Source organism: Lepidochelys kempii, chromosome 1 (assembly GCF_965140265.1).
Source record: "Lepidochelys kempii isolate rLepKem1 chromosome 1, rLepKem1.hap2, whole genome shotgun sequence".
Lineage (NCBI taxonomy): Eukaryota > Metazoa > Chordata > Testudines > Cheloniidae > Lepidochelys > Lepidochelys kempii.
In genome coordinates, this window is record NC_133256.1 from 257,313,569 (window position 1) to 257,335,300 (window position 21,732).

Here is a 21,732-nt window from a genome sequence, read left to right on the forward strand (position 1 = left end):
TCCGGCTCCTGCAGGCAAGGACTGTGGCATCTGTTCAGCTGGAGCCTTTTCCACAGGACCTTCCTCTCCGGCAGTCAGCCTAGAATGAGCTGGGCTGCTCCCTTTTATACTGAGGCAGCAGTTGGAGCATGCCCAGCACAGTCTACGGGGTGGGACTTCCGCCGCCCATAGCATGGGTTAACCTTTTCTTGGCCAGTGTGGGGTATGCACACCCTGTCACACCCAGGAAACACTTCCTAAGTGTAATCTTAGTAGGACAATGGAACAGACTGCCCAGGGAGGTTGTGGAAGCTCCTTCACTGGATGTTTTCAAAAGGAGGCTGGATTGCGGTCAGTCTTGAATGGTTCAGACTCAACAAATCCTGCATCTTGGCAGTAGGTTAGACTAGATGACCCTTACAGTCCCTTCTAACCCTGTGATTCTATGAGGAGAGGCAGCACCAGGGCAGGAGAGGAAATAGAGCAGGAGGTTTCAATGAGATGCAATAAACAAACAACCAGGCACTTGTCATCTTCTAAACACTCTACCCACAAGTGACTAAAGAGACAAAATTGAGCAAAGGGGGATTATGCATGAATATCAAGAAATATTTCCCACCTGCAACGTCTGTTAGAGGGGGGAATCAGGCAAGACCCACCTCTGCAGGCCTTTAAAACAGGACTGAACAAAGCCTCAGGGACTATACTGCAGGAAACAACCTGCCCTGCTCAGACCAGGGCAGGAACATGATGTGACCTACTGGATCTCTTCCATCGCTAAAGGCTCCATGCCTCTGACAAGGGCTGATCATTTCCATGTGCCTTTTCCCCTTTAAGGGCACTTCGGGCTGTAACTTGAGAAGACCAAGTGGGGAAAAAGAAAGAAAGAAACTCGGCTGAGTTTCTCCCTCCTCCTCCGCCCTTCCCATGCAGGCAGCAGCCACGTCACCCAGCCTGCACTGGGACAGCTAAGCAAGCTCAGACTGGGAGGGACATTCTGGGGGACAATCCCCTACTTTGCACTGGCACACAGGGGAGGAAGAGGGCCGTAGGCAGATCATAGAGTAGGTAGAAATTGTGTCTGATAGAACAGAGATTAAATATACCAGGAGGAGGAGTGAGGGGACCAGTTTATTCTGGAGGTAAGAATATCACGGGAGAAAGTTTTTATACTAGGAAAGAGAGTTTACTCATCTGCTAGGAGACAGGAACAGGGGACTCCATACTCACAGAGAAAGAAAGTTTAATTGGGAGAGAGAGTTTAACTGATCCGGGACAGGAAAGGGAAAAGATTCACTGCAGAGTTTTACCAGGTAACAGAGAGAATCTCTTGGGAGAAACCAAGAGAACTCCCCAAGCCTTCCCTCCTCTTCAAAACTGCACTGATTCATTTGCCACGGGGAAGTTCTTGGAGCAATGAATATATTCCGGATCCTGGGAGATGTCTCCCATTTGCTGGCTATGATCATATTGCTGGTCAAGATCTGGAGATCCAAGTCCTGTGCTGGTGAGTTTTCTCCCTGACAATTTGTGTGTGTGTGAGTGAGTGTGAGAGTGAGAGAGAGAGACCGTGACGAGATGAGGCAGGGGCAGTGAGTGGGGAAAATCAATGGCTTGCAAGTTAGTGACACTCTGTGCCCTCCCTAACTGGGTTTCTAGGGAGAATTAAATCTCACTCTCTCCATCGCACCCACTCTGCCATCTCACTACCTCTTCCCCATCCTCCTCCTTCCCCACTTGTGGGTCCCCCACTTTTTTGGTGGGCCGCCCTGCTGGGACCCTTCCACACATACACAAAGGGGCCAACAAAGCCATCCTGGCTCAACGTTATTTCCATCAGAGGGCGGGACAGGGATGTGATTGGGAGGAGGGTGTTGGGACGTGGCAAAAAGCATCAGCTTTTAGCACAGGTGCTTATCTTGGGGTGGCGATAACATGGGAGCTGTTCCTGGGGGTGGAGAATGGCAGGGAGGGATTAGCAAGTGTGCAGCTGTAAAAACTTTTCCAGGCGAAAGAAACAAAGAGAGGCTATGAGGCATCCCTGCTAAAGGTGTGTAACATTACAGGAGATAAATGGCTGTCCCTCCCCTTAGGCCGCATCTGCTGGCCAGATGATGCAGAGGAGCTGTAATAATACTTTGCACCTTCTCAGCATCTCAAAACACTTTACAAACTTTCCTTTAGCCTCAACCCCCTGTGGGGAAGAAGGAGGGTTATCCTCATTTTACAAATGAGGAAACCCAGGCAGAAAGGGATGAAGTCATTTGGCCAAGGTCACCAAGTGAGTCAGTGACCGAGCTGGGAACAGAACTCAGCTGTAGAGTCCTTTCCCCTTCTCCAAGTGCTAGGCTATGGGAGGTAATAGGGAAAGAGGCTGAACTGAGAGCCCCGTCACCTGGAGTCTTTTTTTCATTATCCTTCACAGCAGGGACATCATAGGTGGAAATAATGCCAGTTTCCCTCCCTACCCCAGCCTCTTCATCAGTGTACCTCAACTTTGCCCCAAGTTCCCTGGTGACTGAAAGCTATTACCATCTGCGGGCTGGGACCCAATCTCTCAGCCAGTTTGCTACCAAAGCAGACATTGCACAAAATATTACCAGTGCGAACAAGATGGAGGGGGAGAGAAGGGCATGCTCAGAAGAACCAGGATTGAATGAGGCATGAAAAAGGACCATCCTCTCACCCCAGAGCTGTGCCCTGCAAGGCAAGCCTGTGAGGTGGTGTCAGGGGAATCCTGCACTGCCACTGCCCACGCAAGACCTGTTCTGTCAATCTGGCTCGTTTTGCCCATGCCAAGCTCACTTAACACATCCCAAGATAAATGGTTTTAAACACATTGGCTCTATTGCAACAAAATCCTCCCACCATCTCTTCTCCCTATTTATTCCATGTATCTCTGCCCCTGCACTGCTCTGATCTAGCACAAGGTGGTTAATGATGCTCTGAGCACTCCCCTAGTTCAGGAAAGATATAGGTCAGGGCAAAGTGGCCAGTCACTGAGCCATGAATGGCCCAGCCAACCATGAGCTCCAGCATGCTAGTTAGGCAGAGAGGGAAGACATGGATCTGGTAGGATATTAATAGCAATAGCTATTTAGTGTCCAAATCAATTTTGCATTTTAGTTCAGTGAACTAATTTGACTGCATGTGTAGCTGCTTTCCCAGGTATCACAGGGGCAGCAGGTGGGGATCCCTCTCACTGGAAGGAGTGGCTGACCACCCACTTTGTATAACAGCTATTGTCCTACAAACACACCAACAGAACCAGATAACAAGGCTGAAGGATTTTTTTGTCCTGAACTGTTACTTAGCACAGAAGATACCTTGATACAAGATAAGGGGGCATGTGCATGGGGAGTTTTCAACAGCCGTGTCTTCAAACCTTTCCTCTCTTACCTGTCTTATCTCCCATTGCTTCCCCTGATGTGTAGGTATCTCCGGGAAGAGCCAGATCCTTTTCACCCTTGTCTTCACGACCCGCTATCTTGACCTGTTCACCACCTTCATCTCAGTCTATAACACCGTGATGAAGGTAACGGCAGGGAGACACTGCAGGAGCCCCACTGCAAGAAACTCCATAGGTTCCTCATTGTAGTTACTTGGGGGAGGTGATAGACCAGAGGTGGACAAACGTTTTGGCCTGAAGGCCACATTGGGGTTGCAAAACTGTATGGAGGGCCAGATAGGAAAGGCTGTGCCTCCCCAAACAGCCAGGCCCCCCCGCTCCTGCAACCCCAGCCCCTATCCAACCCCCCCTGCTCCCTGTCCCCTAACGGCCCCTCCCAGGACCCCCTGCCCCTAACCTCCCCTCTGGGGCCCCACCCCCTATCCATCCGTCCCTGTTCCCTGTCCTCTGACTGCCCCCTGGGAGTCCCTGACCTGTATCCAACTCCCCTGCTCCCCACCCCTTTACCATGCCACTCATAGCGTCAGGACTGGCAGCCACGCTGCCCGGCCACAGCCAGCCATGCTGCTGTGTTGCCCGCGCAGGGGAGAGGGAAGAGCGGGGGAGGGGCCGAGGGCTAGCCTCCCTGGCTGGGAGCTCAGGGGCCAGGCAGGACAGTCCCACGGGCCGGATGTGGCCTGCAGTTTGCCCACCTTTGTGATAGACATTCACCAAATCGGGATTTTAAATTTTGGAGGGAGCTTCCTACAAGACCCCCAAAATTACAGTAAACGTCCCTTTGGCAGGGGAGGGATAAAACTGTCCTTTAGATAGACTATTCCTCCAATGACCAGAGACAAACGACAACAGCCCACTCACCACAGCAGCTCCAACAAGCGGATTCCACTGCCCCACTAGTGCCTACCAAATCCAGAATCAGGAGATCGGGATTCAAACCTGGGCGTCCTGCACAGTAGGAGTATTAATACCTTGGAGCACCAGGCCAACACCTCCTGTCAAGCCTAAAGTAGCAAGAGAAAAGACCTGGCGGTACAGGAGCAATAACTCCTAGGGTCACGTGGCCTAGCCATTGCAGCATCCCCAGGAGGGAGAGCAGCAGAGATGGGAATCAATCCTGGGTCTTCCAGAGGGCAGTCCAGAGCAGTAACTTCCCTACCACCAGCAACTTAAAAGAAGGACTTGAATTAGGCAAACAAGCAAGTCAGTCCCTTTTAACTGGAGAAGACAATGGGATGTAAGACAAATGTCTTTCAAAAGAACTTTCCTCCTCTGCAGGTCATTTTCTTGGTGTGTGCCTACATCACAGTGTATATGATCTATGTGAAGTTCCAGAAAACATTTGACAGAGAGCATGACTCCTTCCGTCTGGAATTCCTCTTGGTCCCTGTCACAGGCTTGTCATTTCTGGAGAACCACAGCTTTACCCCCTTAGAGGTAAGGAAGTATAAAAATGGAAGAGACAGGAGGGGGAAAAAAGAAGGTGATAACCACTTAGTGAAAACTAGTTGGGATTTAGTATGATCAATGGAGCATGGAAGTAAATTTTGTGAAGAAAGGGGCCAGACTGGCAGTCTTTGGAGACAGACTCTTTGACAGACAAGACAAACAGCTGTTCAAGTTTCTGCAGCCTCATCTCACTCATGGCTCAGTCCTGACCTAGAGGTGCTACACCTATAGGTTCATTCTCCATGACTCAATCCAATTTTCGGTCTTTCAGCTATTACTACTAACAAGGAAACCAACAAAACCAACGAGTATAGTGGTTTGCAGGATTGAGCCTCCCCCTTCACAAAGAAATGAATTGAGAGTGGCACCTGCATTCAACAGGGCACATTTGATTAGGTAAAGGGCCAGTAGGAACAGCTGAGTTATGTATTTAAACGCTCTCCTTCTCCCACCTCAAGATCTAAATGATTCAGAACCATCAAATTGGGCATTGTCGGCCTACGCAAACAGAGTAGCACTGTTCCCCTCATCCTCCCTTTCCCCCTATTATTTGCTTTGCTTACTTGTTGCTTCTGGTCTTAAAATAGGTTGAAAGCTCTTTGGGGAAGCCACAGTTTGTACCATGCATCTGATTGTGCTGATGAGGCTCTGATTCCAGATTGAAGCCTTTGAGGGCTATTGAAATTAATTGGCCCATAAGAGTCTCCTGTGAATTGTTTCCTTCTTCCCACAGATCCTCTGGACTTTCTCCATCTACCTGGAATCAGTGGCCATCCTTCCTCAGCTCTTCATGATCAGTAAGACAGGGGAGGCAGAGACCATCACGACCCACTACCTCTTCTTCCTGGGTCTCTATCGTGCACTCTACCTTGCCAACTGGATCTGGCGCTACCATGCAGAGAATTTCTATGACCAGATTGCTGTGGTTTCTGGGGTGGTGCAGACCATCTTCTACTGTGATTTCTTCTATCTCTACGTCACTAAAGGTAGGTAGGGAGTGGGACTGACGGTGAAAGCAGGAAGAAAACAAACATACAAAACAATACAATACATACAAAACAATATTTAAAATATTATGGTTGCAAAGTCAAGCACCCCAAAAAAAATCAGAAATGCCAGAATGAAGTTTGCTTGTGCAACCTAATTCAACCCCCTTGTGCAAATTCATTGCAACAGTCTTTAATTACCTGAGCACATGCTCTTCCCCTCCCCCCACGCCCAATGTAGGACCTCTCTCTGAGTGAGTGCAAAAGGAGGGATAGTGCTCATTGAAAGAGCAACTATTCACTATTTTGTTTGCTCCTCCTCACATAGTATGTGGCTCCAGGCCCTACTTACAGTACATCAGTGGTTGTTTTCATGCACAAAACTTTTTGAATTTAAGTGCAACCCAGGATCTACCCTTCCCCTTCCCTGTGGCCCTACTGCTTTCCCAAATAACCCCTGACCCGCCCACTCCATTCCCCCCTCCCTCTATCACTCGCTGTCCACCACCCTCAGTCACTTTCACTGGGCTGGGGAGAGGGGTTAGGGTGCAGGCTCTGGGATGGGGCCAAGGGGTTCGGAATGTGGGAGGGGGCTCCAGGCTGAGCCCGGAGCAGGAGGTTGCGGTATAGGAGGGGGTAAGGGGTGCAAGCTTTGGGAAGGAGTTTGGGTACAGGAGGGCGCTCCAGCCTGGGGCAGAGTGTTGGGGTGCAGGAAGGGGTGTGGAGTGTGGGCTCTGGGAGGGGGCTCAGGGATGGGGCAGGGAATTGAGGTGCGGGACAGCACTTACCTCCAGCAGCTCCCAGTCAACGGTGCAGTAGGGCTAAGGCCAGCTCCCTGCCTGCCCTGGCCCCACACTGCTCCCAGAAGCAGCCAGCATACCCCTGTGGCCACTGGGGAGGGGGCCCATGGCTCTGTGTGCTGCTCCTGCCCACAAGCACTGCCCCTGCAGCGCCCACTGGCTGCAGTTCCCCATTCCTGGCCAATGGGAGCTGTGAGGGTGGTGATTTCTGGGAGCAGCATGGGGCCAGTGCAGGCAGGGAGCCTACCTTACCCGCACTGGACTTCTAGTGATCGACTGTCAGAGGCTCCAGAATCGACCAGTCGATCACGATCAACTGGTTGGTGACCACTGCTGTACTTTGTCCAAAGCCTGCTCTGCATATGCAATTAATGTCCTCATGGACTTTTCTATGATGTTCATTGCTGCAATATTTAAGTGCTTCACAAACATTATCTTCAACTCCCCTATGAGGGGGGCAAGTATCTCCATTTCAAACATGGGGAAAATGAGGCACAGAAAGATTAAGGCCAAAATTGTTACATGTCCACTAATGTTGGGTTCCTACACGGAGGTGCTTCTGGCCTGACTTTTCAAAGGACTCTGCATTTTTATAGCACGTTATGTTCAGAGCAGAGTTAGCACTGGCTTCAGTAGGGTTGTGAATGATGAATACTTTTGCAAAGCAGAACCAAAAGTCTCTAGCTGGGCTGATAAGAAACACAAGCAGTGGCCACCTGAAATGCAGTTTAAGTGGCCTGCCTGACATCATATAGGAACTCTGGCAGAGGCAGGGATAGAATCCAACCATCCAGGTGTCACTTAACTGCCTAAACCAGAAGACCATCCTTTCTCTTGCTCATTTCTTGCCTGATTAATCCTGTACCTTCCAAGTACTGCAACAAATGAGGCAGGGGTCCTGCAAGCCCACAGCCTCCTTCACAACCCTGGTTCCTTCCCAGAGTAGGTCCATCCTGTGTACTGAGGCAGGGGCCCTGTGGAAAAAGAATACCTGTATGTGATCATGTGCACAAGGTGGGCAAATTAAAGTTGTATAGAGAACTAAATCAGGTATTTCTTAACTTTTGAGTGCTTGACTTTGCAACCTCAAGGTGTAGTTTCCTAAGTTTTTTGGGGGGGGAGGGGGAAAAAGAGGAGAAGAATTTATATGGAACCATGCTGACCTGTGTCATCAGCAAGGGAGAGACCTTTGAATCCACAGCAAATTCTGCCTGTTGTTGTTTTATGAGGTCAAGCCACTAGAGGGGGATGAGACACAGTGCCAGTGAGTTTCACAGATATTTGTTAAACAGCAGAGGAACGTTGAGACTCTCCAATGGTGGGTTCCATTCCAGGATTTGGAAGAGTATATTCAGTGGTTTCAGGCCCCTTTTTCACCATCCCCTCCTTCTGCCCATTCCATTACAGCCTTTCTGTTCCCTACTGCAGTCTCTGCCCCCCTGCCTTGATTCCTCCATCCTCTGTTTCAATCAGGCTGTTTCTTCTTCTCCACACTGTTCAGGTATCAGCAGAGGAAATACAAAAGCATAAGGCCAGGTCTACACTATAAACTGTCATGGATATAACTATCACTCAGAGCTGTGAAAAATCCACCCCTTTGAGCAACGCAGTTATATGAACCTAACCCACGGCGTACACAGCACTATGTCGACAGGAGGGCTTTTCCTGTCGACATAGCTACTGCCTCTCACGGAGGTGGATTAACTACCTTGGCGTATATCTTCACTGAAGCACTACAGCAACACAGCTGCACCGTGACAGTGTTTTAAGTGTAGACTTGCCCTAAGAGAGAGTCTCCCATATCTCAGTGCAGAAACACCTCCCCACAACTTTTAATTGCAGGGAAGGTCCTGCTCAGCTCCTGGGGAATGCCCAGTAGACTGAATCTTCAGAGAGTTTAACTGTAAAACTCTTACCAAGTCTCTACAGAGCATATGGAAACAGATTTTCAGACAGACTCTCAAACTCAGTCAAATGTGGGTGGATTTTCATGGAAACAGCAAAAAGCACATCCCTTACACAAAGGCAACCAATGCTTTTGCCAATTTTCAAGTCCCTGCACCAGAACATGGAGACAGCAGAGATTCTCAATTAAATAGCTGCAAGAATTTGTTTTAAATTAAGCATGGGCAAAACAATGCACTTTCTCCAAATCTCTTCAGAAATATCTGAAGTGTTTTCACTGAAACATTCCCAAAAGTCAGCCTAAGGCATGGAAACCTCCAGCTTGAATTAGTTTTGGAAACTTCTGAAAACAGGGTTTTTACAAAGGAAAGTGTCAGGCAACCTTAACCAAGTGTCCAGCACCAGCTCTCCCTTTAATATATGCTATCACCACACTTGTACCTCGAGTGGAGGACAGCCAGCCACAATAATCCAGTTTCACTGTCCAACTCAAGAGATGGCAAACCCGAACTGATGCAGCACATTTAGACACAAGTTGTGAAATACTTGGTCCTTGTGTTCTTAGCAGACACACTTTTTGGTAGAGTTCAGGCTACAGTCCCAGGAGCACCACTCAGTGGTCCAAAGTGTGACCTCTGACCACATATTACGTGGTTTTACACTAATTGAGAGAAATTAAGGATTTTGTAAGCAAAGAAAGTGAACCCACACGACCCAGATGGCTATGAAAGGAGATAAGGTTAATTTAGAATGACTCATTTTCATCAAGAGCATTCCTCCATTTCTAGGGCCCCCTGCCCATGTTGCAGCAGCTGTTTTCAACCAAGAACTGAATATGAATGACTCCCTCCTCTTCCCAAAGCTCCTCAGTTTTGCACACATTAATCCCACTAAGCCTGCACAATTCTTCAAGACCCTGAGGAAGGGTGACATCCAAGAACTTGGCAATAAAGGTTATATCCTCTGGTGGTGTTAGCATTTGGCACTAGACTCAGGACAAGGCATTTGGCTCTTGAAGACAAGCATGCTCTACAGCTGTCCTAGTGAATAACTAACAAGGTGATGTTAAGGATGCTCTACCTGCAATAGTCCTGTGAGGCTTAAAAGTAACTCTCTCCTTGACACACCTCTGCCACCAATAATCTCTTGGTGACACCCATTCTAATTAGTTGTGAGCTGTTAACCTTGCAGATGACAATGTTATGCTTTAGAGAGTAGGCACAGGGACTTTACTGGGAAACGGTGAATTTCCTCACATTTCATTCATTATGCTTTCTTCCTCTCCTTGCACAGTCCTGAAGGGAAAGAAGCTAAGTCTCCCAATGCCAGTCTGAAAACAGCACCACACAACACAAGAAGTTCCTGCAGATGCAGTTCCAAGGTCACAGCTTTCTTCTTCTGCCCCATCGACAAAAATGGCTCAGCTAAGAATCTCAACTCAGCGCCAGTAATATAGTGAGGCTTGGATGGCTGATAAGCTCTTGATCTGCTTAGGGCTTTTCCTTAAAATGTCTGCTAGTGTTTTTGCTTAAGTGAATTTTGTACTGGTGAATGGTTCTGGCTAGTGACTGAAGTCCTCTATCCTCAGTTTTCAGAGTAACAGCTGTTAGTTAGTCTGTATTCGCAAAAAGAAAAGGAGTACTTGTGGCACCTTAGAGGATGTAGTGCATCCGATGAAGTGAGCTGTAGCTCACGAAAGCTTATGCTCAAATAAATTGGTTAGTCTCTAAGGTGCCACAAGTACTCCTTTTCTTTATCCTCATAGTAGATCCATAAGTGCAAGCTTTATTCTCTCTCCTCTCTTTTCCTCCCCCCAGCCACTTCCAAAATCTGCCTCAAACCTGACCCTTTAAGGGATCACCTCAAGGAGTGAAAGTTTGTTTTCCACAGCTATTTTTCAGTCTTTCCAAGACTGCCAGCTGTAAAACAGTTGCTCAGTTCTTAGCGAACAGGTACCCAAAACACCAAAAAACCACCAGTCGATTTCATACTGGGAAACCAGGGGCAGACAGACCACTTGCAATTACTGCGATTTGTTTGCAGTGTTCTTGCAGCCATGTGATTATTGACACTTAAGCCACTATGAACTGGCAATCAAGAGGTGCAAGTGCCCATATCCCAGTCTATCCAGGCCCTGTAATATTTTTAAGGGAACATCCTTCCATTAAAACGGCAAGGATTACATCTGAAGATCTTTCAATATTGTAAATATTCAAACATTCTGCTCTAATCAACCCCTTTCGATCACAATCCCTGATGTTCTACAGATAGCGAGCATTTTTATTAAAATATATTTGGTTGCTGACAGACATGACTATTCCCTGGATTATTTTTTGTTATATAAAAGAGAGGTAAGTGGCGAATGGGGGTAAAACCATTTATGGTCTAGAAACAAAAATAAGTGCTCATATTTTATTGACAGTGTTTTTATTTATACCTACAAAAGAAAACAAGATGGTATCAAAAGGACAATTTACAAACTAAGAATAGTAACATAGCTCTTAGCATCCTGTCTGAACATCACAAATTTATGAATCTCTCAATTCAAGTCTTCGTTAATACAACAGGAATGTGTCCAGAGACCAGCAAAGGTGTGAAACAGAGCACTGATCCCCCACAAAAGCCACTAACCCTTCAGTTGTTGAGAGAAATCCACACAGTACTGTTGTTTCAGGAAGTGGGAAGGGAGGAGATGCCAGACTCATCTGACACTCCCACAAACACTTACAGATTGAGAACAATGCAAACATTAATAGATGTTAACACTGTATCAACAAGGGCTCTTTAGCTGGTATATGGAACAGAACAGCAAGCACCAGGTGAGACAGGGGGCAGGCACATGCTACTGTGCATTCAACAATCAAGTTAACATTCAAGTTGGGCATGAGAGAGACTGGACTGCAGCTGACAAAGTTACAATAAAGAATTGCAAGACCTCAGGATAGCTGTTTTACATCTACCCAAGTCCCTGAAGGAAAAAGTGAAAGCTACAGCACACCACAAGGCAGTTTTGGCTTTCCAGAGACCCTTTTTAAAGCCAGCTAGGCAGTGTGTCCCACCCCATGCCCTTCCACGCCCACAGAAACTCACAAATGAAGAATAGCTCCACGCTTGCTTGTGGGGGAGATAAAAGACAACAGATCAGTCAGTGCTGGGACAGTAAGAGTTCATTTGTGGCCATCATTTAAACACACAAGCACATTTCTTGCCAAAGTACTAGTTAATTTTTTAAAATAGCCTCAACGTAAGAAAGATGGGGGTGTTAAGGGAGTTAGCTGTCCCCCTGACATTGTGCTGATAACCTACCTGTATGCTGTACACAAACCATATATTCATCCCACCCCTCATACTATGTCCTAAGGGGAAGATGTCTTAAAAAAAAAAAGCTTTTTTTAAGCAAGCCCTCTCTCCCGCAGCCATCAAATGTTCTGCTCTCCTACAGAAGGTTTGGGCTGCCTTTCAGAAGGGTTGAGATGCCTTGTTTGTGACTACTACAGACTCCCGCAATAGAAAATAAAATCGCAACAAACTCTTGTAACGCAAGGATTATGCCTTGCAACATCGGTATATGGCTCTGATTTCCTGCCAAGTTAACCGAATACAAGAGCAGCCAACTCTCACTATGATCTACTGCCCCAGAACCGTCTCCTCATGGCAATCACAAAGTAGACACACTTTACTATTTAAAGGGGAACACCCCCACACCTACCTTAGCCTGTAGAATAAACAAGATTGAATTAAAATGTTTACTAAATTTCCACTTTTTTCTAACATTTCCTAGAATGCTACCTACCTGCAAGGGCTGAGCTCAAAAGGGACTGCCGGGGCAGGGGAAATGCCAGGGAAAGCACTAGGCAGTCCAGCGTATGAAGGAAAAGCAGCTTCAGAATCAGGACACTAACCAGCTCTCTCCTCACCTCATGAAGAGGGGTTTCCAGTTGCGCCTCCCCCCACCCCACAAATCCCAGTAAGTTTTAAGTGGGAAAACTTTGCTACATTTCACTCAGCACAGCGGCATTCTGAACACTCCCCATGACCAGGTGCTTTGCTCACTAAGAATATACACAAACAGTACTGAACATCATCTTAATTCTGGTCAGTGTTTCTGTGCCTTCTACTGAATAGTTATCTTGGTGATCCCAGCAATGGAAATTTGAGGGCAGAAGCTGATTTAAGAAGTCAGTAACCAGCTTCCATCCATCTGCAGATTCCATCCATTCCTGCAATTTAACAATCATTGGGAAAGTACTTCAATGGTAAATATTTCAAATAGATGTTATATTTTAACAGAAGTTCTTACAGTGATTAGATCTGGGGTTTGAGACACCAAATGAAAAGAGGTTTCTGGTCTCTGACACTGGGGCTTTATTCCCCTTCTCCTTACCACAGATCATAGAACTTACTTCAGAAGGAAGCTGCTGCAATCAGGAGCTACAAAAATGCCAACCAGAACAGTTTTACACTATCTGTGGGGCAACATTCAGAATGCCTCCAAACTGAGCCAAACAAGCAAGAGTTTTCCTTAGAAGTTTACTTATGCCAGAGTACAAGCATCAATATTCAGTTATTTAAAAAAAAATCTCAAATCTAGAAAACAAATGAACACTGCTCCCTTGGATTTATTATGTTAAAGGAAGCGTGCCTTGAATCCCCAGAATTCCCCACCTCTCAATACCTCCCGAAATTAAGTTAGCATGTTATAGTACAGAGGCCTCCCCGGCTCTGCAGTAAGTTTTCACACACAAACCTCAGACACCAAAAAGATTGGGCTGGGACTTATCTGCTTTATATCTATTTTCTTTTAAGAGAAAATAAAAAGTCGTTCCAATTTCCTCAACATGCAAGACAAAAAAAAACCCAAACAAAAAAAAACCAACAAAAAAAAACCAAAAAAAAAAACCAACCCCCCCCCCCCAAAATTTCCAGTCAATTGTGTGTGTTTCTCTGTGTGTGTATGTATAGATATATATATAGTTAAAAACCCACAAGATAAGTAATTGTGGACTGGGGGGCCATTTTTGGTGGGAAGGAGGAATTGGGATGGTGAATGCTAAATCTAACCTGCTTGAGAAAGACGACAAAGTGGGGGAAGAAAGAAAGAGAAGAAAGAAAAGTTTCCTTTAAATGCAAGAAGTCTAGACTGGTCACCAGCAGCCAAGTGGTCTCATTTGCGTGAAGGAGGAGGGGGTGGAGGGGGGGGTGGATACTGGTATGTGGCAGTCTGTCCCATGTAGCCTATCATGTTAGTGGCCGGAGGCTGAGGAAACTGTTGTGACATGAGAGGCTGCGGCTGCTGGCCTGAGCGAGCTATCCCTGCATACTGTGGCTGGGCGGCGGTTTGAGCGGTTCTCCCAGCGGTGGCAGTGCTAGTGGCAGCATAGCCAGTAGCATTGTATTCGGCGGTGCCATAACCACTTGTGCCATAGGCAGCTGCTCCATAGCTCCCTTGGGCGTAGCCATATTGGCTCTGCTGCGCCCCAAAGGTGGAATTCGGACTTCCATAAGCACTGCCATAGGTTTTGTTGGCTCCATTGGCAAAACTGTCGCCACGGTCACGGTCTCTCCGGCCATCTTTTACTCCCCGGAGCCTCCGTTCACACTCATCCTGGTACATCAGGTTAGGATTGTTGGCTGAACTGGCAGCAGTACGGTAACGAGAACGACCTCCTGGTAGTGAATACAGTGGGGTTCAGTACTGTTGGTAACTCAAATAAGAAAGGTCTATAAAGCACTGAATTCTCGCAATGGTTTTAATTACTCCCTCACCACTAAAGTCAACAGTCCCATGACAACAGGGCCAGAAGCCGTAAGTAACAACATTTTCAATTGACTGGGTTGCAAATATTCCTGCACAACTTTGCCTTCTTTTTTCCCAACTGTGGATACTAAATCCAAATCCTGATCTACCCCAAGATATGAGAGAGAGCAGAACAGAAACACACTGGAAGAAATATAGCACTGACTTAAAACTGACTTGGTCAAATTTCATTTGTTTCCTTGTGGGCTGGGAGGCAGTACTCCACCCTGTAAGAAGGGAGAATGTATCAGACTACTAACAGTGGTTCAATTAGGTGGGAAGCAGGACATGGCTACAGGAAATAAAACTATTTTACCAATTCACAGAGGCCATTCTCTGCAGGACACTGTTGCTGAGGAAAGAAATCCTATGGCTATGATTAAAACACTGAACGGCCTCCTTCAGTTAGCTAGAAGGACCCTAAGTTGGGTATGTATGCCCCAAATTAATAGATTTTATATCAAATATTACTGTAAATCTACATATAAGCCAGACAGCAGCAGTCTGATGTTGAGATGGTTTAATTATGAAGGTGTTTTGCTCTGCCTCTTTACACCTATCCTCCTTCAAGATGGAGCACCTATTCCATCTTTCTAACCCCTTCCCATTTGCCTTTACCTCCACCACCACCACCACCTCCTCTGTGGTCCACGAGCTGCATCAGTTTCGGATTGATGGCCTGGTTGGCTTCCTCCAACACTTTGATCAGCTCCCTGGCCTGTTTCAGGTTCCCCGGTGTGAAGAATGTGTAGGCAGTGCCCTTGTTGGTGCTACGGGCAGTGCGGCCGATTCGGTGCACATAATCCTCAGAGCTGTTTGGATAGTCGTAGTTTATCACGAACTTAACGTCTTCCACATCTTGCGAGGTGCCCAGGTAGCGAAGCACAGTGAGGGGGTAGGTGGAGGAAAGGGGAGAGGAAGAGAGAAGGACGTGCCAACGAAAGGTGGGGAGCACGAATGCAGGTGACAGTAATAAGAGAAAAAAACAAGTTAGTAACGGAATGGAATAAAAACAAGAGACTCATCCCAAAAGAGTAGAAGGTTTAAATTTGAGCCATGCATGGATCAAAGGCCAATGACCTGAAAACTGATGGCAAGTCTTAAAGCAGTTCTCTCCATTCAAATTCACCCTTCCCTTGTACATCTTTGTGCCACGTGAGAGGTTCTTTACACAATACCATCTGAATTTTTTACTGACTTTAGTCCCCTCTCCTTCAGAGGAACATGAACTGGAACAAATAAAAATGCCACCTTTGTTGTGGACACAGCAAGCTAGGGTGGAAGAGGGAGAGATCTGCGACAAGGAGGCTTTTACTCTGTTGGGAGAAGCCTATTAAAGACTAACTGCAATAAGATCACTTACCTTCCAACCAAGCACATGAAAATTAAAAATGAAAGGCTTTTACTTCACTATGAGTTTTAAGGACTATAAAATATACTGAATGACTTCCCCCATCTTAGAATTTAAGGCATCCCAGTTACACCACATAAGTCAAATCCTGCCAACTTATTTTAAAAAAATTTATCAAACCACAACTAAGACATTTTACCTGCCTTCTTAGTTATTATGAGAATGCGTTGCACTAACATTTCACCATGCTACTAAGCCCAGTGTTAGCAAACTTTTGAATTTTAGTCATAGAATTTAAGATTGTCCAAGTCAAAACTTCAAATGTTAGACTGAACTGGGTAACTGTGCTCAAAAAGACAAAACAGCTGTATCTTTTGCAGAAATGCCATTAAACCCAAGGAGATATCAAAATATTCTGTTCTGTGTTGGGAAATCAGATTTTGTAAATTTATGGGGCAGAAACTAAGTAAATGTTAGTGTAACGTTTTAGTTAAAACACCTACAGTAGAAGAAATATTTGCTATGATAAGCAATGTTAAAACAGAATGGTATTACAATAAAAAATGTCCTTACAGTTCATGAAAAAAAAATCTGTATTTTAAGAAGAATATACAGAAAATATCCAAGATAAAACACAGATTTTTGTAATTTTTTTTTTTTTTTTTAAAAGAGAGAAACATTCTCTGTTTGTTACCAGACCGATGCACACTCCCTCCTCCTGTGGGAAACCGCTGCAGCCGATCCCGTCTCTTTGCCTTTTATTTTTGGCGGCCTCCTTTCGAAAACTCCGCCCTCTGACACGGGACCACTGGAGCGCGGGGAGCATGCATCAAGGGTCCATGGCAGCGAGAAGTCCCCACATACGCTCGCTCTGTGAACTGGCTTAGATGCTTCTCTGTAGCCCCATTTGGTTGTGAAGTGCCGGAGAACCTGGGTTCAGGTAAAAATTTCAGGTCCTCCAACGCTTTTTGGCCCCACCCGGGGTTAATAGGGGCGAATGTCAAAAAAATGAAGATACAAAAATTATATCCAAAGGGTCAGACTGCATCTATAGCCCAGACTTCATCAATTTCAAAGAGGGGACAGGGAGAAAATAAAAACAAGGGGTCTGTAGTGGCAAGAGGGGACTTTATGTCTGTTTCTTATTACAGCAAAGGGGTCTCCTTAGTCTTTGCTGACTCCAAAGTCCTGAATCACACCAAAAAGGGAGTGAGAAGGCAGATTTCACAGGGGGCTGCGCGAGTCTCCAACTAGGGTCCTTGGTGCAATAAGAGACTATTTTAATGGGAAAAGTGTACGGTAAGGGAGGGGAAAATATGATAGCCACAATCACATCTTCACAGCCAGAGTTTAACTAGAGTCTGACAAGCAGCAGGCTACATGATCCTTAGCCAATCCCATTCCGCACATCCATGAGCAGCAAAGCGAGTTGAATTATCAAGCGGGTACAGGGAAGTGCTTTCCTGGCAGAAAGCACCCAGAATTGTAGCTAATAGCACAGACACTACTGACTTGATTTTTTTTGAGGGGAAGGCCAGAAAAGGCAGGGGATGTTCTCCAGATTAAAAAGGTGGTCCTGTATGTGCACATATCAGGCTGAAGAAAGATCAGAGCAAGTACAAGATTTGGTTTCTCCAGTCTAGCATGCTCCAATGTATTTGTGCACAGTCACAATCTTCCTGCGCTTTTAGAAGATACCGTAGCAAGATCAAGAACAAATTGTAAAAGTGATCTGGCCAGCTGCCTGGGACACATACCCTCTGTCAGACAACCAAAATACCCTATGGCACAGATTGAGTCTCTGACTGTTAATCAGGAGTGATATAAACTAGCAGACATGCTCGTCTAGAGAGCTGCTTCGACCACCAGTGTAGATATGCCCCCGACCCTGCACTGAGAATGATCTGCAGCTGATATCAAAGCTTCTGTTAAAGAAAACAAAACAAAAGAAATTCAATGTTTTTAGTTTAACAGAGTGAAGAGTAACAAAAAAAAATCAGTGCAGAGGGAGGACCTCTCTTCTGGAGATTATCACAAAGAAGTCATTATGGGACCCAGAACTTACCTGGAAGGAGCTTTTTGGAAACCAATAATCCATTGGGATGAGGGAAAGCCCTGGTGACTCAGCCAAAAAGCGCGCACCCCTGTTTTAAGTTATTTATGTAGTAGCCTTCACTTTCCAGGATCTTGGAGGAAGTCGTCCAGAAGTTTGCCAGTTAAGTGACTTTATTTTAAAAAGCAGCAAACTCAGGGCCCCAAAACAAGCAGCGATGTTGTTTAGTAACAAGAAACAGACGATGGCACCTTTCCCCCACAGCTTGGGTGAAGTGGGGTGGGGGGGGAACAGGAAGTGTTTTCTCAAGACATATCCAATTGAGTTGTTTTGGGGGAGCATTTTTGGGGGTGGGGCTGTTTTAAATGTCTAGGCAAGATGCACAAAGAAGCTACCAGCACATAGCAAGCCTGTTTAAAAACCACTGCTACAGAAAGCAGCTCTCTTTCATATAAACTAGTTTCCGGCCTCAGTCCCTTCTCCCAACAGGCCCAAGTTCTAACTGCACAGGTCCAGACATGACCCTAGAGGGCAGAGACTGAAGTCCATTTAATCACCTCTTATAGGAAGTATTGGACAATTTTGGGGGTGGGGGTGGGGTGAAGGTTATGTGAATGAAGGCTGCCAAGTCTAACACTAGTTTGCCAACATTTAAATGACCTTGAGATGCACAGTGCAGCCACCCTTTCAGAATATAAAAAAGGGTTTCAAATAACTAAAACTCTTCTGTAATCACAGAATTTTCCCTCTGTGCTTCTTCATGGATCACTTGCAATAGTTTTACTTAAGATTTGCCACAATGGAACAGACCACTGAGGCACTAACTCTGGTATATGGCCCTCAATTAGTGGTCTTTGCCAAGTCTGGAAAGTGTAAGAATGCAGAAGGACCAAAAATGCTTTAGAATATTTCTAAACTTACACTGGGCAAATGTATAAGGGAGAAAGGTTAATGTTTAAATACAAAGGTTTCATACTACAAATATACTTATTAAAAGGGGGTGTTTTAACTTATGCATCCAGAAAGATCATTTTCACATCAGTGAAATAAACTATGTAATTCTGATCCAACACCACACTTGGACAGTATATGTTGAAGGCATAGAAGAGAACCTGCCTACAACTAACACAGAGCTGGGAAGGCTATTTGTGAAAACAGAAAATCTGGAGAAACGCTTTCCCAGATCTGAGCACATCTGATGGGGAAATTATGTGTATGAAGGGATTTATTTGTATATATCATCTATATATTGTTAATTATTTTATGTTGAACTACTCTTCCACACAACTCTCTATTTCAACTTTTATCTGATCCCCTCTGTAAATTGGGAGCAATCCAGCCCTAGCCATCCAGCCGCAAAAAGCTGGAATTGGGGAGGAAGTGGGAGCAGTGGAAGGATTGGGTAGCATAATTGGACGTCTCTTCTCCCTCTTGGCGATCGATTAGTCATGCCTAGGCCTTGCTGCAGACCAAAGCCTGTTCATTAGGAGCAGGAAGAGACTTTGAATATGAAAGAAAAAAAAGAGTAATGTTAAAAAAAGATATTTCACATGTGGGGGAAAATCACGCTTTGAATTTTTTAAGAAAATATTTTTGAGTTCAAAGAAGAAAAATATGGAGCAGCAGGCAAGAGAGGCCTGTATGTACAAACCTAGCCCACGAGATGCAACATCTGTAGCGATGAGGATAGGAGCCTTTCCAGAACGGAATTCTGCAAGACAAGAATCCACTGTGAAAACAGACTCGGAGTCACAAACTATGCTGAAGCCTGTGGATTTAACTCATGTATGTCCTCTCCAGAATCCAAACAGAATGGGAATTTTTTTGAGAGAGAAACATGGGAAGCACACAAAGACTGCCTAGAAGTTGTCAAATCCTTTTGGGCTAGACACAGAGGAGTGGTTCTTTGCAACAACCTCCCAGTACTGAAATTAACAAGTACAAAGGCTAAACAAAAACCATTTTAGGACTACAGGCAAATTAATTAACACAGATAGTGTGTGCATCTCAGAGAAAGACAACACAGGGGGAAATGTGTTTGCCTAAATCAAGCAGAAGATCTTCAATAGTTCAAGTTATCAGCTCTCCCAGACACTACTCACCATTAAGTACCCAGTCTCTTTCTGGCTGACTCTTATCTCCATGGATACACATAGCTGGCCAGCTGCCAAATGGAAGATACACATTATTTTAGAGAGGTAACAAGAAGCTTTATTAATGTTAAGAGAAAACAGGCAAGGATTAAAATCATTAAGAAATACTTATGCATTCCTTCCCTCCTTTGTCAGTTCTCTACTTAAAATGTAAACTATTCAGGAGGGATCTGTTTCTGTACAGGCTGAAAGCACCCATCATTCTTACAGGTACTAATAACTAGTGCTTAATCCAATCATGCCTACTATACTGAGAAAATCCCTTTGCCATGACAGTCTCATACACATTGCAGCATTCATTATGTCCCAAGTAGGCCAGCACGCTGTCCCTCTTATATAGTGCTTCAATGTGATGGAACCTTCCAGGGGCCCCAGTACTGCATCTGGCTATAGGGTTGAAGGGAAAGACCACTTCCAAGTCTAGCAACATAAGCATTGCCCCCCCTTTCTCCCCATACTACAGTTTAGGGATTCCTAATGGGAAATAAAAACCGTAAACAAGATACTCACCCATCCCTGCGCATTCTTCGGGTGAGGTCATCACATCGCCTTTTTGTCTCAACAAATATGATAGTTTTGTTCTCTTTCTCAGCCATGATTTCTTCCATCAGTTGAATTAGTCTAAAACAAAAGGAAGAGCCAAGATGTATTTACAAGAACACAGGAGAGAGCTTTCAACAAATTATTTTGAGAGAACGCCTGTAATAAGCAACCACTTAATAGAAAACTGGTTTAGTACTATTTATGAAGAGTTAAATTATCTTACTATTTAATAACATTAGTAAACAGCTATAAGCAACTAGATGACAAGGGGATTAAACTAGTTGGCAAGTTTTAGTAGTGAAAAATTACACGACTGCAAGTAACTGCAGTGGACTGATCATTTTTAAAAATACTCCTGTGCAATGAAGATTTTAAGCCTCCTTCCTCCTCCACTCCACCCCCCCCCCAAAAACTGGGATAGCAGAACAACGGCCATACTTATGGTCCTTCTCACTCTCCATGCATACGTCCACTATTTGCAGGATGTTGTGGTTAGCACTCAGCTCCAGGTTGCCCACATTGATTTGAACATAGTCACGCAGAAAATCCTCAGCAAGCTGGCGCACTTCCTTTGGCCAAGTGGCACTCCACATTAGAGTTTGCCGGTCAGGCTAAAAGAAAGGGAAAAGATGTTATTTGGATGATATATTTTGAGTGGGAGTTTGAAGGAAACTATAAATCAGAGGTTCACGTACCCTTATCTGGTCAACAATTTTACGAATTTGGGGTTCAAAGCCCATATCCAACATCCTATCCGCTTCATCCAGCACAAGGTACGTACATCGACGAAGATTGGTCTTTCCTGCCTCCAGGAAGTCAATCAAGCGGCCAGGTGTGGCAATGCAGATCTCAACGCCTTCAACACACAAGAGGGAGGGGCTTATATTTCTAGTGTCATAAAAAAACACTTTTGGCAGTAAATTTGTTACAACACTCCCCTTATATGTGTGCGTTAGACTGAGTCACTACTATTTTACCAGGAACTCTAGACATCCTTAATCATTTTATTAGCCATTCTGAAGTTACTGTTACACTACCATTAGAACCTTGAATACAGTCCAGGAGCAGACAGCTTCCTCCCAGAAATTACACGGAAGAGGAAATGTAAAGACTCAACAATAGTAGAAAAGGTAAAATGAACCAATGCTTCTAGTCCAGCTGAATCCCCCTCATCCAAAGATATTAACTCTAGAGAGCTTAGTTTGTAGAGGAATAAAAGTTTAAGTCCCAGCTAAGTTTCCAATACTGTATCTAATCAGCCCCTTCGTAGTAACACAGGAAGCCACACCCTATTCAACAGCTACTAGATA

General features: G+C 45.3%; 2 protein-coding genes across 3 annotated transcripts in view; one reads left to right on the top strand and one right to left on the bottom strand.

Annotated features, from left to right (window-relative positions):
- The first annotated feature begins 944 nt into the window (after positions 1-944).
- Positions 945-12,277, top strand: KDELR3 (KDEL endoplasmic reticulum protein retention receptor 3). Its single transcript, XM_073326364.1, has 5 exons — positions 945-1,486; positions 3,414-3,514; positions 4,664-4,822; positions 5,568-5,820; positions 9,819-12,277. The coding sequence occupies exons 1-5, from the start codon at positions 1,396-1,398 to the stop codon at positions 9,857-9,859; spliced, it is 645 nt and encodes a 214-aa protein (XP_073182465.1). The 5' UTR covers positions 945-1,395; the 3' UTR covers positions 9,860-12,277.
- DDX17 (DEAD-box helicase 17) overlaps positions 10,924-21,732 on the bottom strand; it is a 30,958-nt gene continuing 20,149 nt past the window's right edge. For both annotated transcript variants that reach the window (XM_073326354.1, XM_073326344.1), the window contains 7 exons: positions 21,118-21,278; positions 20,861-21,033; positions 20,390-20,500; positions 19,829-19,890; positions 19,378-19,437; positions 14,941-15,180; positions 10,924-14,192 (listed from right to left, as the gene is read on the bottom strand). In XM_073326354.1, coding sequence (XP_073182455.1) covers positions 13,690-14,192; positions 14,941-15,180; positions 19,378-19,437; positions 19,829-19,890; positions 20,390-20,500; positions 20,861-21,033; positions 21,118-21,278 — 1,310 coding nt within the window. In that variant the 3' untranslated portion in view covers positions 10,924-13,689. The remainder of the gene's footprint in view (positions 14,193-14,940; positions 15,181-19,377; positions 19,438-19,828; positions 19,891-20,389; positions 20,501-20,860; positions 21,034-21,117; positions 21,279-21,732) is intronic.